The sequence below is a fragment of the Planococcus citri genome, chromosome 3 (genome assembly GCF_950023065.1).
Source record: "Planococcus citri chromosome 3, ihPlaCitr1.1, whole genome shotgun sequence".
Classification (NCBI taxonomy): domain Eukaryota; kingdom Metazoa; phylum Arthropoda; class Insecta; order Hemiptera; family Pseudococcidae; genus Planococcus; species Planococcus citri.
In genome coordinates, this window is record NC_088679.1 from 77,197,256 (window position 1) to 77,209,685 (window position 12,430).

The 12,430-nt window shown below is 33.5% G+C and overlaps 2 protein-coding genes across 2 annotated transcripts; one reads left to right on the forward strand and one right to left on the reverse strand.

The window, feature by feature from the left end:
• Positions 1-7,915: 7,915 nt before the first annotated feature.
• Positions 7,916-9,712, reverse strand: LOC135839397 (small ribosomal subunit protein eS7-like). Its single transcript, XM_065355403.1, has 5 exons — positions 9,553-9,712; positions 9,234-9,396; positions 8,983-9,164; positions 8,760-8,910; positions 7,916-8,036 (listed from the first exon to the last, which is right to left on the reverse strand). Exons 2-5 carry the CDS (start codon positions 9,393-9,395, stop codon positions 7,959-7,961), a joined length of 573 nt encoding a protein of 190 aa, XP_065211475.1. The 5' UTR covers position 9,396; positions 9,553-9,712; the 3' UTR covers positions 7,916-7,958.
• A 489-nt stretch (positions 9,713-10,201) lies between these two features.
• Positions 10,202-11,960, forward strand: LOC135839396 (eukaryotic translation initiation factor 2 subunit 1-like). Its single transcript, XM_065355402.1, has 6 exons — positions 10,202-10,358; positions 10,599-10,845; positions 10,910-11,138; positions 11,211-11,443; positions 11,523-11,638; positions 11,720-11,960. Exons 2-6 carry the CDS (start codon positions 10,608-10,610, stop codon positions 11,903-11,905), a joined length of 1,002 nt encoding a protein of 333 aa, XP_065211474.1. The 5' UTR covers positions 10,202-10,358; positions 10,599-10,607; the 3' UTR covers positions 11,906-11,960.
• The last annotated feature ends 470 nt before the right edge of the window (positions 11,961-12,430 follow it).

Genomic DNA, 12,430 nt, shown 5'->3' on the forward strand with positions numbered 1-12,430 from the left:
TAACGCATCTTTTTCGTCAATGCCAATGTGCTCTGTAAAACGTAGGTATATATATCTACAGTTCTAGAAAATTTTGCTTCATTTTTAAAAGGTGCCTTGATTTGAAAAAAAATAAATTCGATTCTTGAATGAAATTTTTAAAAAAAACTTTGAATCAGTAAATTTTTTTTTTTCCAAAAAGTCGCAACATTTTGCAATGGGTAAAGGGTGTTAATTTTGCTTACAAATTACGAAAAGAAAGCACATACCTTTGTAAATCCGAGTACAACAATTGAAAAAAAATCACTCACCAATGAACGTTGCATTTTTCTTAAAATAATTCTCATAATTTTACCAATTATAAGCAGGTACTTCCAATACTTCTAAATGTGTGGAATTTGTATGTTTAAGTAGACAGTATCCAATTTCGAAATAAATTCTTCATCATAAAATTGGAACTCGGTGCAATACAAACCTATAAAAGGGACACCGAGAACATTTCATTAAGGTAGGTAGCAGGTGCTTTATTTATTAAATACCTTGAATTGAAAATACAAAATGTATTAGCTTATGGCGTGAGGATGTATAATGTATCGGTGGGGTAAGATCGAAATTTTTCCAACTTTTTTCGTCAAATTTTCTCAACTTGGTGTAAATCTTTTGAGAAAAAGATCACACCACATATTTTTGTCGTGAACTTTTCGGGGAAACGAACCATTGTGCTTTGGATTCTGAGAATTTGTGTTCAGCGATCTTGAAAACATAATAGATTTTCGATCTATCATACGATTTTCAGCGACTTTTCAAAATTTTATCCCAAAAAGTTCATATTCGGGTTGAGCTGGCGACCTTAAAAACATACCATTCGATCTATCACTCGACTTATTTTTCACGATTTTTCATAATTTTGGCCCCTTTTTGGGACACAAAGAGACATTGAGGGGTTGGATCCAAAAAATAAGCTCATTTTCGTACTCAGCGACCTCAAAAAACGTACCATTCAATATATCACTCGACTTTATCGTGATTTTTCGAAATTTTGGCCCCTTTTTTGGGCGCTGCGGGACATAGAGGGGTTGGAAATAGAAAATAAGCTCATATTCGTACTCAGCGACCTCAAAAACGTACCATTCAATATATCACTCGACTTTTTCGTGATTTTTCGAAATTTGGGCCAAGTTTTTGGGGCACAGTGGGACATTGAGGGGCTGGACCCAGAAAATAAGTTCATATTCGTACTCAGCAACCCCGAAAACATACCATTCGATATATCACTCGACTTTTTCGTTATTTTTCGAAATTTTGGCCCCCTTTTTGAAGCACAGAGGGGCTTTGAGAGGCTGGACCCAGAAAATATGGTTCATATTCGCATTCAGCGACTTCGAAAACATACCATCCGATATATCACTCGACTTTTTCGTGATTTTTCGAAATTTTGGGCCCTTTTTGGAGCGCTGCGAGACATTGAGGGGTTGGAAATAGAAAATAAGCTCATTTTCGTACTTAGCGACCTCAAAAACGTACCATTCAATATATCACTCGACTTTTTCGTGATTTTTCGAAATTTGGGCCCCGTTTTTGGGGCACAGTGGGACATTGAGGGGCTGGACCCAGAAAATAAGTTCATATTCGTACACAGCAACCCCGAAAACATACCGTTCGATATATCACTCGACTTTTTCGCTATTTTTCGAAATTTTGCCCCCTTTTTGGGACGCTGCGGGACATTGAGGGGTTGGAAATAGAAAATAAGCTCATATTCGTACTCAGTGACCTCAAAAATGTACCATTCGATATATCACTCGACTTTTCACGATTTTTCAAAATTTTGGCCCTCCTTTTTGGGGCACAGTGGGACATTGAGGGGCTGGACCCAGAAAATAAGTTTATATTCGTACTCAGCGACCTCAAAAACGTACCATTCGATATATCACTCGACTTTTCACGATTTTTAAAAATTTTGATCCCCTTTTTTGGGACACAGAGGGGCTTTGAGGGGCGGGCTGGACCTAGAAAATAAGATTCGTATTCAGAGACCTCAAAAACATACTAAGTATTCGATATATCGCACGTTCAGATTCGTTTTTCAAATACATGATTCAGTTGTGTGTTACTTGAAAAATCAAGCACCCCCCCACGAACCCCTGAGGATGGTTGAAGACGAATCAATAGTGGTTCGATTAGTAGTTGGGTGAGTAGTTTGTAAAAAAAATTTGAGCGAAAACGAATAATATTAAGTAGTAACTTTGATTAGTTTATTGGACTGACCTTTTTTGAAACACCTACTCTTTCCACCCCTTTTTTTAGACACCCCCTTTGAGGGATGGGTATTGAGCGTAGTATCAATTTGTCGAAAATTTGACGGGGAACATTTTTTGTCATGGTAGTTTTTCTCGTAAATATATTATATGCGGAGTAAATCGCAAAAAAAAGTTCTCCACAGTCATCTAGAATTTCTAAAAGCAAAAATTCAATGTAAAATAGTTTTTAAAACTGTTACTTATGATTAGATGCGTTTTAAAATATTTTAAACCAAATTATTAAAAAGTTTAAGCAGAATAATGAATAATTAAAACATAAATTTTGAAGTTGAATTCAAAAATTTTTAATTCTCAAAAAAATCACTGCAAGCAGTCACTTGAATTTCAACCCTCCCCCAACTCCCAAACAAAAGAAACAAAATTTCAATTTCAATAATAATTTTTAATGAAAAAAATTTCAACCAATAGGCTGATCTTAAAACAAAAAAAAAATGAAAATAAACTACTAAAAAGTCGACCTCGAAGTTTCAAAAAATTTCAATTTTTTATTTTTTATTTAAATATTTAATTTTATGTTTATACTTAATTACAAGATTATTACACCCGTAAAATGCAGGTTTTTAGATTTAGTTTGTGAGGTTGATGTTTTTTATTAGGGAGATGAATTTTTGTATTTCGGAGTGTTCGTCAGGGATAATAGGGCGGTTTTCTCTTATCTTTAGTGAGAGTCTGTTTTGTTTTAGTTGAGGACAGTTGAATAGTATAATGTGGATTTCGAAAATATTGACACTTTGGTATCACTAAAACTGTTTCATAATTTCATTTTAAAAATTAAAAAAAAAAGTAAGTGAATAACTGTTGAGAAAAACGTATTTTTATTCATTATTTTATTCCAACACGATGATTATTATTATTTTGTTTAAAAAATAAATTAAAATCATTTAAAAACGGTTAAAATTGCATCAGTCGCATATTTTTTTTAACCAATTAGTTGCGTATTTTAAAAATATATTTTCAATTGTATTTGAAAAAAAATAATACAAAATAATTTTCAAAATTCTGAATGGGCTATCAAAAAATTTTACAATGAAATTCTGATGGATCAAAAATATTAGCAAAAAAATAAACAATAAGTATAGGTAACAAGTACCAAGGTACCTGATTAAGTTTTGGATACATTTTTTTAAAATGCCAGTGAACCAATTTTTTTTTTTTGGTGTTTTCAATTTCTAGATCAAATATTACATTCTTCGTAAGGAAGTTTGAGAGTTTGCTAGGAGCTAGGTTATGTTTCTTCATCGAGCCTCGAGGTAATGAATTTTTCTGTTGCGGGGCGGTTGTCAGAAATGAAGGGACAGCTTTCGTCTATTATAATTTAAATGAATTTTTTTATAACAAGAAACACGAGTAATTTTTTTTTGACTCGAATGTGGGCAACCAGATTATTACACTCGCGGAGAAAGATTTATATTTAAAAATTTTTATGCAAAAAATTTATACGCAAGAAAAACAGAAGCAGTTGAAAAATAAAACTATGTTGCCCATGCCATTGATTTCAAAACAATTGAAAAATATAATTACGAACTCGCGTGTATAGGGGAGGAAATTTATTACCAAAAATGGTTTCAAACCAAAAACGAAATTATGAACCAAGGATGATGCCAGGACACTCAAATGCAGTTCAGAATTAAAAATTAAGTTCGATCAAACTCAAAAATGAAGTTCAGGACCAAAAATGGAGTTTTTCTTATTCAGAAATGGAACATTAAATACCAAAAAAAGTTGAAAAATGAACAAATTTTGAAAATAAAAACGACGTTTGGAACTAAAAATGAAACTTAATCCCAAAAATAATATTTAAAAACAAATATAACAACGTGGTTTAGAGCCAAAAATGAAATTAATATTCAAAAATATAAAGTTCGAAACGAAATAGAAGTTTGAACTCAAAATTGAAGTTGAAACCCAAAAACATAATTATTTTGAACCAAAAAACGACGTTCGAGAATAAAAATCGAGTTTGAAATCAAAAATGAAGTTTTAAAATTCCAAAATCAAAAATTAACATTCTTAAATTCATCAAAGAAATCAATCTTTTCAACCAAAAATAAATATCTAGACTAACCCTTCGAAACTGGGCGTAAAAATCCTGGCAATTATACACCCTCAGTATAAAAAAATGTTTTTAAAAAAAAATTCGTTTTTTTTTCATAAAAATTGGAAATTTTGTTGCTTTTTAGTTAAAGATTTAGGTTAAGTAATTGTTAAACTTCTCAATCTCAATCACTCTAGTTTCATAATTAGGTACCAATTTACCAGGCACGATGATCTCAAATTTCACTTCCACAAAACCCTCCTCCCTCATCATCAAGCTAAAGAAAAATAATTCGGTGGTAGTTCAATAGGTACTTAGATATTATTCAAGAAAAATAATTCTTCGTTAAAAATCACGTGAAATAAGTTGCCTACCAATTTGCCGTAAATATATGTACAAATTGTTCAAAAAAAGATGTGAAATAAATTGCATATTCAGTTTGCCGTAAATGGATACCGGACTATGATGGTGTGAAAGGAGGGGTGTAACGTATCCCAAAGGAAACTAACAATTATCGCGAAACTTCGCCGTCGAATATACATATGTATCTATACTTAATGTATTACTGGTGAAAATATCAATGTGAAAAATAAACCACACGAAATAATGTGAAAAGGTCAAGTAACATAAAATCCAATAAAATATGTAAGCAAACGAGACACGAGACGTCAAATTATAGTTAACATGAAACAGAAGCCAGAATCGTCAGATGCCAAACGATTCGCGAGAAAATTACACTAACGAAACAGAAAATTACGTACGTAGATAGTTACCTACGCCAATTTTCAATTACTTGAGAAACGACTCGAGATTTAGGAAAAAAAACACGAGAGAAAATGAATAAAATTTACTCAAGTAGGAGTAACATGAACGTAGCCTACGGTATCGTCATCGAACGCACCGGAATTCAAATCGACTCGCGAAGAAATCACATTTATACCTGCTTAAACCCGAGCAAGAAAATCACACACAGAACATACGTAAACGCGAATTACGTAAATTTTGAATAAAAAATAACACGAAATAACGAACAAAACTTTGAAATTTGGTAATAGCTCAATGAACGAGAGGACACGAAGAAAGTTCACTCGAGTAGAAATAACGTACAATTTCACCGTCAGACACACCGGAACACCGAACGAATCGTTAAAAAAAAGCACATAAACGATCAGATGAATTATGCAGATATAGATTCTGGTACTGGAACGCGAATATTAATAATTTTACGTAAATAAAGAATCAAGAAACGATACGAGATCACAAAACACAGCTAATTGTAGAATTTGATCGAAAATGAGAAAAGGAAACTCGAAGAAAATTTACTCGAGTAGGAACGTCGTGTGTGATTTCGTCGTTGAAACACACTATACCTACGTTAGAAATACAGAATAAAAAACGAACAACACGAACGAAATTCAAACACTGAAATACCATAGACGGATATTCAAAACACATTTGAGTAATAATTGATCAAGTACTCACCGATTAACCGAAGAAAATCTGGAAATAATTATGAAACAGCTTTCAACCGGTAGACCACAGGGTGCCGGAAAAAACACGTAGAGACGGATCGAATACCACAAGATCACCGTAAGAACGCCATCAAAAACAACCGGAAACTAGAAAACGCGAAAATTATACGTAGGTTACCCCGATTTAAAACAAATCATCACAAATCACTTTCCTAGCATACCTAGAAGATCCGATGAAATTTACGAGAAAAAATTCGCGAGCGATTAACCGTCGCAGTCGCAGTTACGAATACGCACTTTCTTCAATCAAAAACACCGGCAAAGAGAAAAAAATCGAACCTCATATACTTTAGTTCACTTCGAGGCACCGAACTGCACAAAATTACTCAAAAATATCAATAAAATTACGCGAATAATTCGAATTAATAACGAAAAACTCGGAGACGTACTTGCAAGGTTCAGACTTGAAAAGCTAACTGTCAAAATGATCGTCAACGGCTCGGTCATAGGATCAAAAAAACATAGTTCCGCAAAAAACAACACGTTCGCGAAGAAATTACCGAATAATCGAACGTAATAATATTTAAAATCGAATTAATGAAACATTTTAGTAAATATAAATGCTAAATATCGTATTAATTAATAAAATTTAAGTACATATTGAGCGCAACGTAAGAAAGCTTTTCAGCGACTGAAACAATGGCGGAGTAATACAAAACGGCAAACGCGTTACTGCGTTGAGCCGCGGGTGCGCGCGACGTGGAGAGTTTGATAAAGTAAACAGAAAATCAAAGCGTACGGAAACTTTGGTTTTTCCCGTTTTTCATCGTTTTTCAGTTAGAAATGGAAAATTGATCGCAATAAATGAATTTAGAATTATTCGTAGAAGTGGGAAATGTATTGTCAGCTTTTGAGTCATGAAAATAATAGTTTTTGAGGCGGTTTGAGGAATACAATTCTTGTATTTTCGTTATCAGTACGTACTGCAGAAGTGCAGATTCCGTAGAATAAACTTGAAATAGACCTATAGAATGAATGTGTAAGCATTAAATTATTGCTGTCGTTCGTAATCCAACGTTTTAATATTCAGTATGAACAAATTAAAATTCACATCATCGAGTAGATAAGTACCTAACAAAATGGAAATGTTGATTTTCACGAAAAGATACCTACGACATTCCTGTAGGTACTTTCAAATTCGAATAGTAATAGGTACATATCTACTCTACAGATGCAATCATCAATGATCATCGTCTTGAATTGAATCGGAAAATTATCTTTATAGATGAATACAAATCGTTATCTCTGCGCAGATGAGGGAGTTTCGGATGCACGAGAATAAATAGTTAACGATCAAGACGAAGAGAAAATCTGCTCATGTTTCACATTTCGAAATCTGAATTCGTTTTTTGAAACAATCATGGTGATAACTACTTTGAGAAAAGCAGAAGAAATTAGGAACATGTCACAAATTTTGATTTTCCAATTCTTTTAGAGAACGTAGTCTTATTGGAAGAAAATGCTTTCATTGCTTTCCTGCCTTTCGGCTTTCATATTTAATTCAAAACAGATACTTTAAATAATGTATAGTAAAAGATGATGAAAGCTTGAGCTCAACTAATCTAATCCAACATTCGAATTCTAATTTCCGAATGCTTCGTCGAACTCGAAATATATCACTTGATTTTGATTCTTTGTAAACTTTCGTAAGTCCTAGTATTGGAGCTTTTAGACTTTCACACAAAGATTGAATAATGACGCCATAATTTTACGAAGGGATGGGCCATGGGAGTTCGTAAGGCACGGAGAGCGAATGGGTTCACATTTCTACTTCTACTTTCCAGTCATTTCAGTCTTTAACGAGCTATTAAGCTCGAAAAACCAAGATTTATTAAATATTTATACGTTCAAGCCTTCGAGGTTCAATTCAATTAACGAATATCTACAAATGTCATCGTAAACAAAAGGTAAAAATATGTCATTTTGAAGAACTTGAAAGTTTTAAATTTTAGCAAACAAACTAAGAAAACTTACCGAAGATCAACACTTATTCAAGCGACGTAGGCCTATTAGAATCGAGTAAACAGTGCAATAAACATGTCAACAGCATCGTTGAAAATTTTTATATTTTTTCAAAATTTCATAGAAAGATTACAAATAAGGTTCTGGAAATTCAAAGGTCACTTCGCGTCCAGTAAGTTTTCTGTAAACCGATGCAAACGTTTCCACCTAAAACAGACAAATACTCAATTACTATTCTGTAAACTAATACAAATGATAACTCATTAGTCATTTCCACATTACACGATAAACGTGTCATTGTGTCTCACAATTTCGAGCCTACAATGAAGTTAACACTGAAGCTTTATCGCGAGAACTTCACTATACGCCTCGTTAGACACCTTGGACGTTATTAATAATCGAACAGGCAACACAGAGGCGAGTCTAGTTAATTTAATATAAATCGAGAGTGATGTACACTTCATATGGACCATCAGAGAGACGTACTCAAACATGGAACGATAAAGTGATTGATTTAGCACCAGGATAGACCCTCAACAGCAAAGAATTTAGCAGTCGAGTGCGTTTAAGTGCCTCAGTATTATGGAATATGAACTGGGTATCACTCAGTCATAAGAAAATTCGAAACAGGTACAGTTGCATAATTCGTAAAAACCACCGAACAGAAGCACACGATGAGACGATAGAACTGTCCATCAGAGACTAATATAGGCTCTCAACCATTACAAATTAAACATTCAAGTTCCAAGTATCAATAAATTAATGCAATATGTTCGAATGATTGTTTTACAAACGCCAACTCAAATAACGTCCATTTAACACAATCAATTACTATAGCACTCGTTCGGCCGTTGGTACAGTAAGAAACAACTACATCAACGAATTTGTGAGTGCTGGGCTTACATTTGATAACTCGAGGCTAAATATTACCTTATGTTCAATATTGGTTTGTTGTGTTTTATCCAAATGAACTTTGATAATTTGTTTTCCATCTAATTTAACACGGATACGTTTTCCAACGATTTCAGCAGGGTAAACTAAATCTTCTAAAATAGCGTCGTAAACAGATGTAAGAGTACGGCTGTAAACAGACAACATGAATAATTACCATCGGAAACAACATCGAAAAAAATGGAGGTAATAACACGAATACCTTCTGGGTCTCTTTTGCTTGTTCTTCATTCTAGTTTTTCTGGTAGGTTTCGGTAAGATTTTCCTGTCACCGATAAACACGACGTGTTTTCCGCTGAATTTCTTCTCGAGTTCTCGAACTAATCTAGTTTGAATTTTCTGAAACTGGCCTCTTTGTGGCATCGGTACATAGATAATAATCGACTGAAAACAAACACCGGTGAATTAACACCAACAAAATAAACAAGAGCGGAGTAAACTAAAGATGCGTACTTTTTTGCCAAACAGATCGACTTCTTTAGCTTTCGTAATATGTAATTCCCTAAGCTGAGCTTTCAAATCGCTGTTAACTTCCAGTTCCAAAAGAGCTTGGGCGATGGAAGTTTCGAACTGGTCAGGATTTCCATCCTTCTTGATTATCTTCGGATGAACCATCCTGTAAATAGTTACAAACACATTAGCACCGATGATGACGATAAAAACACCAAATTTATCACGATAAATGAACACATTTGTGTTGAATACGAGAAGCCATGATTGACACGCGTTTCATATTTTGAAGATCAAATTGGATTAGATATCTGTTACTTACCTTAGTTCATCAATCGGAATATGATTACTGTTCCACTAATAACTCGTTTTTAATGAAAAATATACTGGAAATATGCATAAGTAATTAATTATAACGAAAATTTCGAGTTGCCAGAGGTGATAATGGTGCTGAATTTCCACGAGGGTACTATCAACGTCACGAGTTGACCGGCTACCTTAGCTATTTCTTCAAGACAGGAAACATATGTACCAAGAATTTGATTTTTCAATTCGGCATTTTTTGAACTGAAATTTGAAAAAAATTGAAAACCAAGATCATACGTAATAGAAAGAGATATTCTGAACAAAAATTTGTCATCATTTTCTGCTCATTTGCAAAGGTATAGGCACTATTTGAAAAATAATCCGAAAAGTGTACGAGATAAAAGTACACTCTTTTCCTCATTTTTCTTTTCAAGCAAGTTGAACTCCTCAAATTTTGAAAATATCAAAAGATAATTTAGATAATAAACCATTTTTTAGGAAATTTAATTTCTTACAAAAAAGAACTTTAGAACAATTCCTTTATCTTCAAAATTGAAGACAATATTTGAATTTTTGAAGAAAAAAACTGAAAAGAGAGTGCAAGGTGATAGACTTTCCACAACACAAACTCAAAAAAAAATTTGATAAAAAAAAGAAAAACACACATGATAACACATCGATGCGGTGGAAAATTGGAAATTGAGAAATTTTTCTGTTTTACAAGTTTACAACTAAAAGTTTTCAGTTAAAAATTAGTAATTATCTGCTTGTATTTAGTTTTATCAAGATAGACACATTCTACATTCTTCTACTTAAATCTAGGTAAGCTCTGCTTCACGTCAAAGTTGTAAATTGAATCGAGTACTCTGCACTCGGATCGTCAATATCCAACTCTGCTCTACATTATTTTCAAACTGATTAAATTCTCAAATTATACCCTTTGAATTCACTTCAAGCCACTGACGATATCGAAATTCACCACTTCATCACTCGTCCATCTGTACTCCGTGCTTGGTCGTTCAATTTTTCTCAATCAAATCTGTATTTCTGTATATTTTTCAGATTCCAATCATGCCACTGTCATGTCGATTTTATTCCGATCGCTATCCCGAAATAGATGATGTTGTCATGGTCAATGTACGAAGCATCGAAGAAATGGGTGCCTACGTCCATCTACTGGAGTATAACAACATAGAAGGCATGATATTACTTTCTGAATTGTCTCGAAGACGTATACGTTCGATAAATAAGTTGATTCGTATTGGCAAAACCGAACCAGTAGTTGTTATCAGAGTTGATAAAGAAAAAGGTACCATCATTTCGCTTTGAAATACTTCAAACGATCCTTTTTCATAATGCAAGCTCTGTTACAGGTTACATAGATTTAAGTAAACGACGTGTATCTCCGGAAGATGTTGAAAAATGCACCGATCGTTTTTCAAGAGCTAAAGCAGTTAATTCTATTCTCAGGCATGTGGCCGAATTATTGAAATTCGAAAACGATGCTCAACTTGAAAAACTCTACCAGCAGACTGCCTGGTTACATGAAGATAAAACTAAAAAGAAGTCTTCCGCTTATGATTTTTTTAAGCAAGCTGTTCAGTAAGTAATATGATTCTGAGTTTACGAGTGTCAATTTTTGATACAAAATATATTAAAGAAGGATGTTTTCAGTGATCCGAGCATTTTAGACGAATGTGGATTAACCGAAGAAATGAAAGAATTACTCATTAGTAACATCAGGCAGAAATTAACCTCGCAAGCTGTAAAAATTAGAGCTGATATCGAAGTCGCGTGTTACGGTTATGAAGGTATCGATGCTGTCAAAGCTGCTTTGAAATGCGGGTTGTTGTGTTCTACCGACGATATACCTATCAAAATTAATCTTATTGCTCCTCCAATTTACGGTGACTATTTTCAAAACTTTCTTTAACATGTTAATGGAGTAAGAAAAGCATGTAATTTGATTTTTCTTTATAATTTCAGTTATGACCACGGCTACGCCGGAAAAAGCTGAGGGTTTGAAAGCTTTGCAGACCGCTTGCGATGAAATTCAAAAAGCCATTCAACAGTACAACGGAGTTTTTCAGATTAAAATGGCGGTATGTTCTATATCGTAGCTCTTGGTAATACGTAAGTCGAAGTTCGTTAGATCTACTCAAGTTCTGTATATTTTATTTTAGCCGAAAGTCGTTACCGCTACCGATGAGGCTGATCTTGCTAGACAAATGGAGAAAGCCGAAGCTGAAAATGCCGAAGTTGCTGGTGACGATGATGAAGAAGATGAAGAAGAAGAGGATGATGATGATGACGATCAAGATGAAGATGATGAAAATATGGAAAATGGAAATGCATCGGATGAAAATTGAGATTATTATTAACACAATTTATTATAATTTATTTGTGATAAAAGTTTTTATTGGATCTGATCGTTTCTTTTACTATTTACTATGGATGTTATTAGTGTATGAGAGAAATGTAAAATTTTCGAACTATTCGCAATCGCAACTGCAAGGATTTTCATTTTCAAAGTTCAATCAAACTAGTTCGGTGTTTAGTTCGGTGTTCGCCGTTCGGTAACCGTTTGGTTTTGTAAGTTGTATTTTTGTTTTGTCGATATTTCAGTTCAGATAAAAAATTTGGAATTACATCTAGAATCTGGTATAACATTTTGAAAAAATAGTAAATGCAAATGCTGCCAAAAAATTTCAGTCATTTGCAAAATTTTCGAATTCAAAATTTCAAATTTCAAAATTCGAAAAAAATTAAAAATTGAATTGATGACGTCATCGCATAGGAAAAAAATAATCTTCTTCTTTCACAACAATCCTCTACTGAACCCAAACAAAACTTGGAGTGTTGTTAAAATAGAACGATTCTTCTAAATTTCGTCA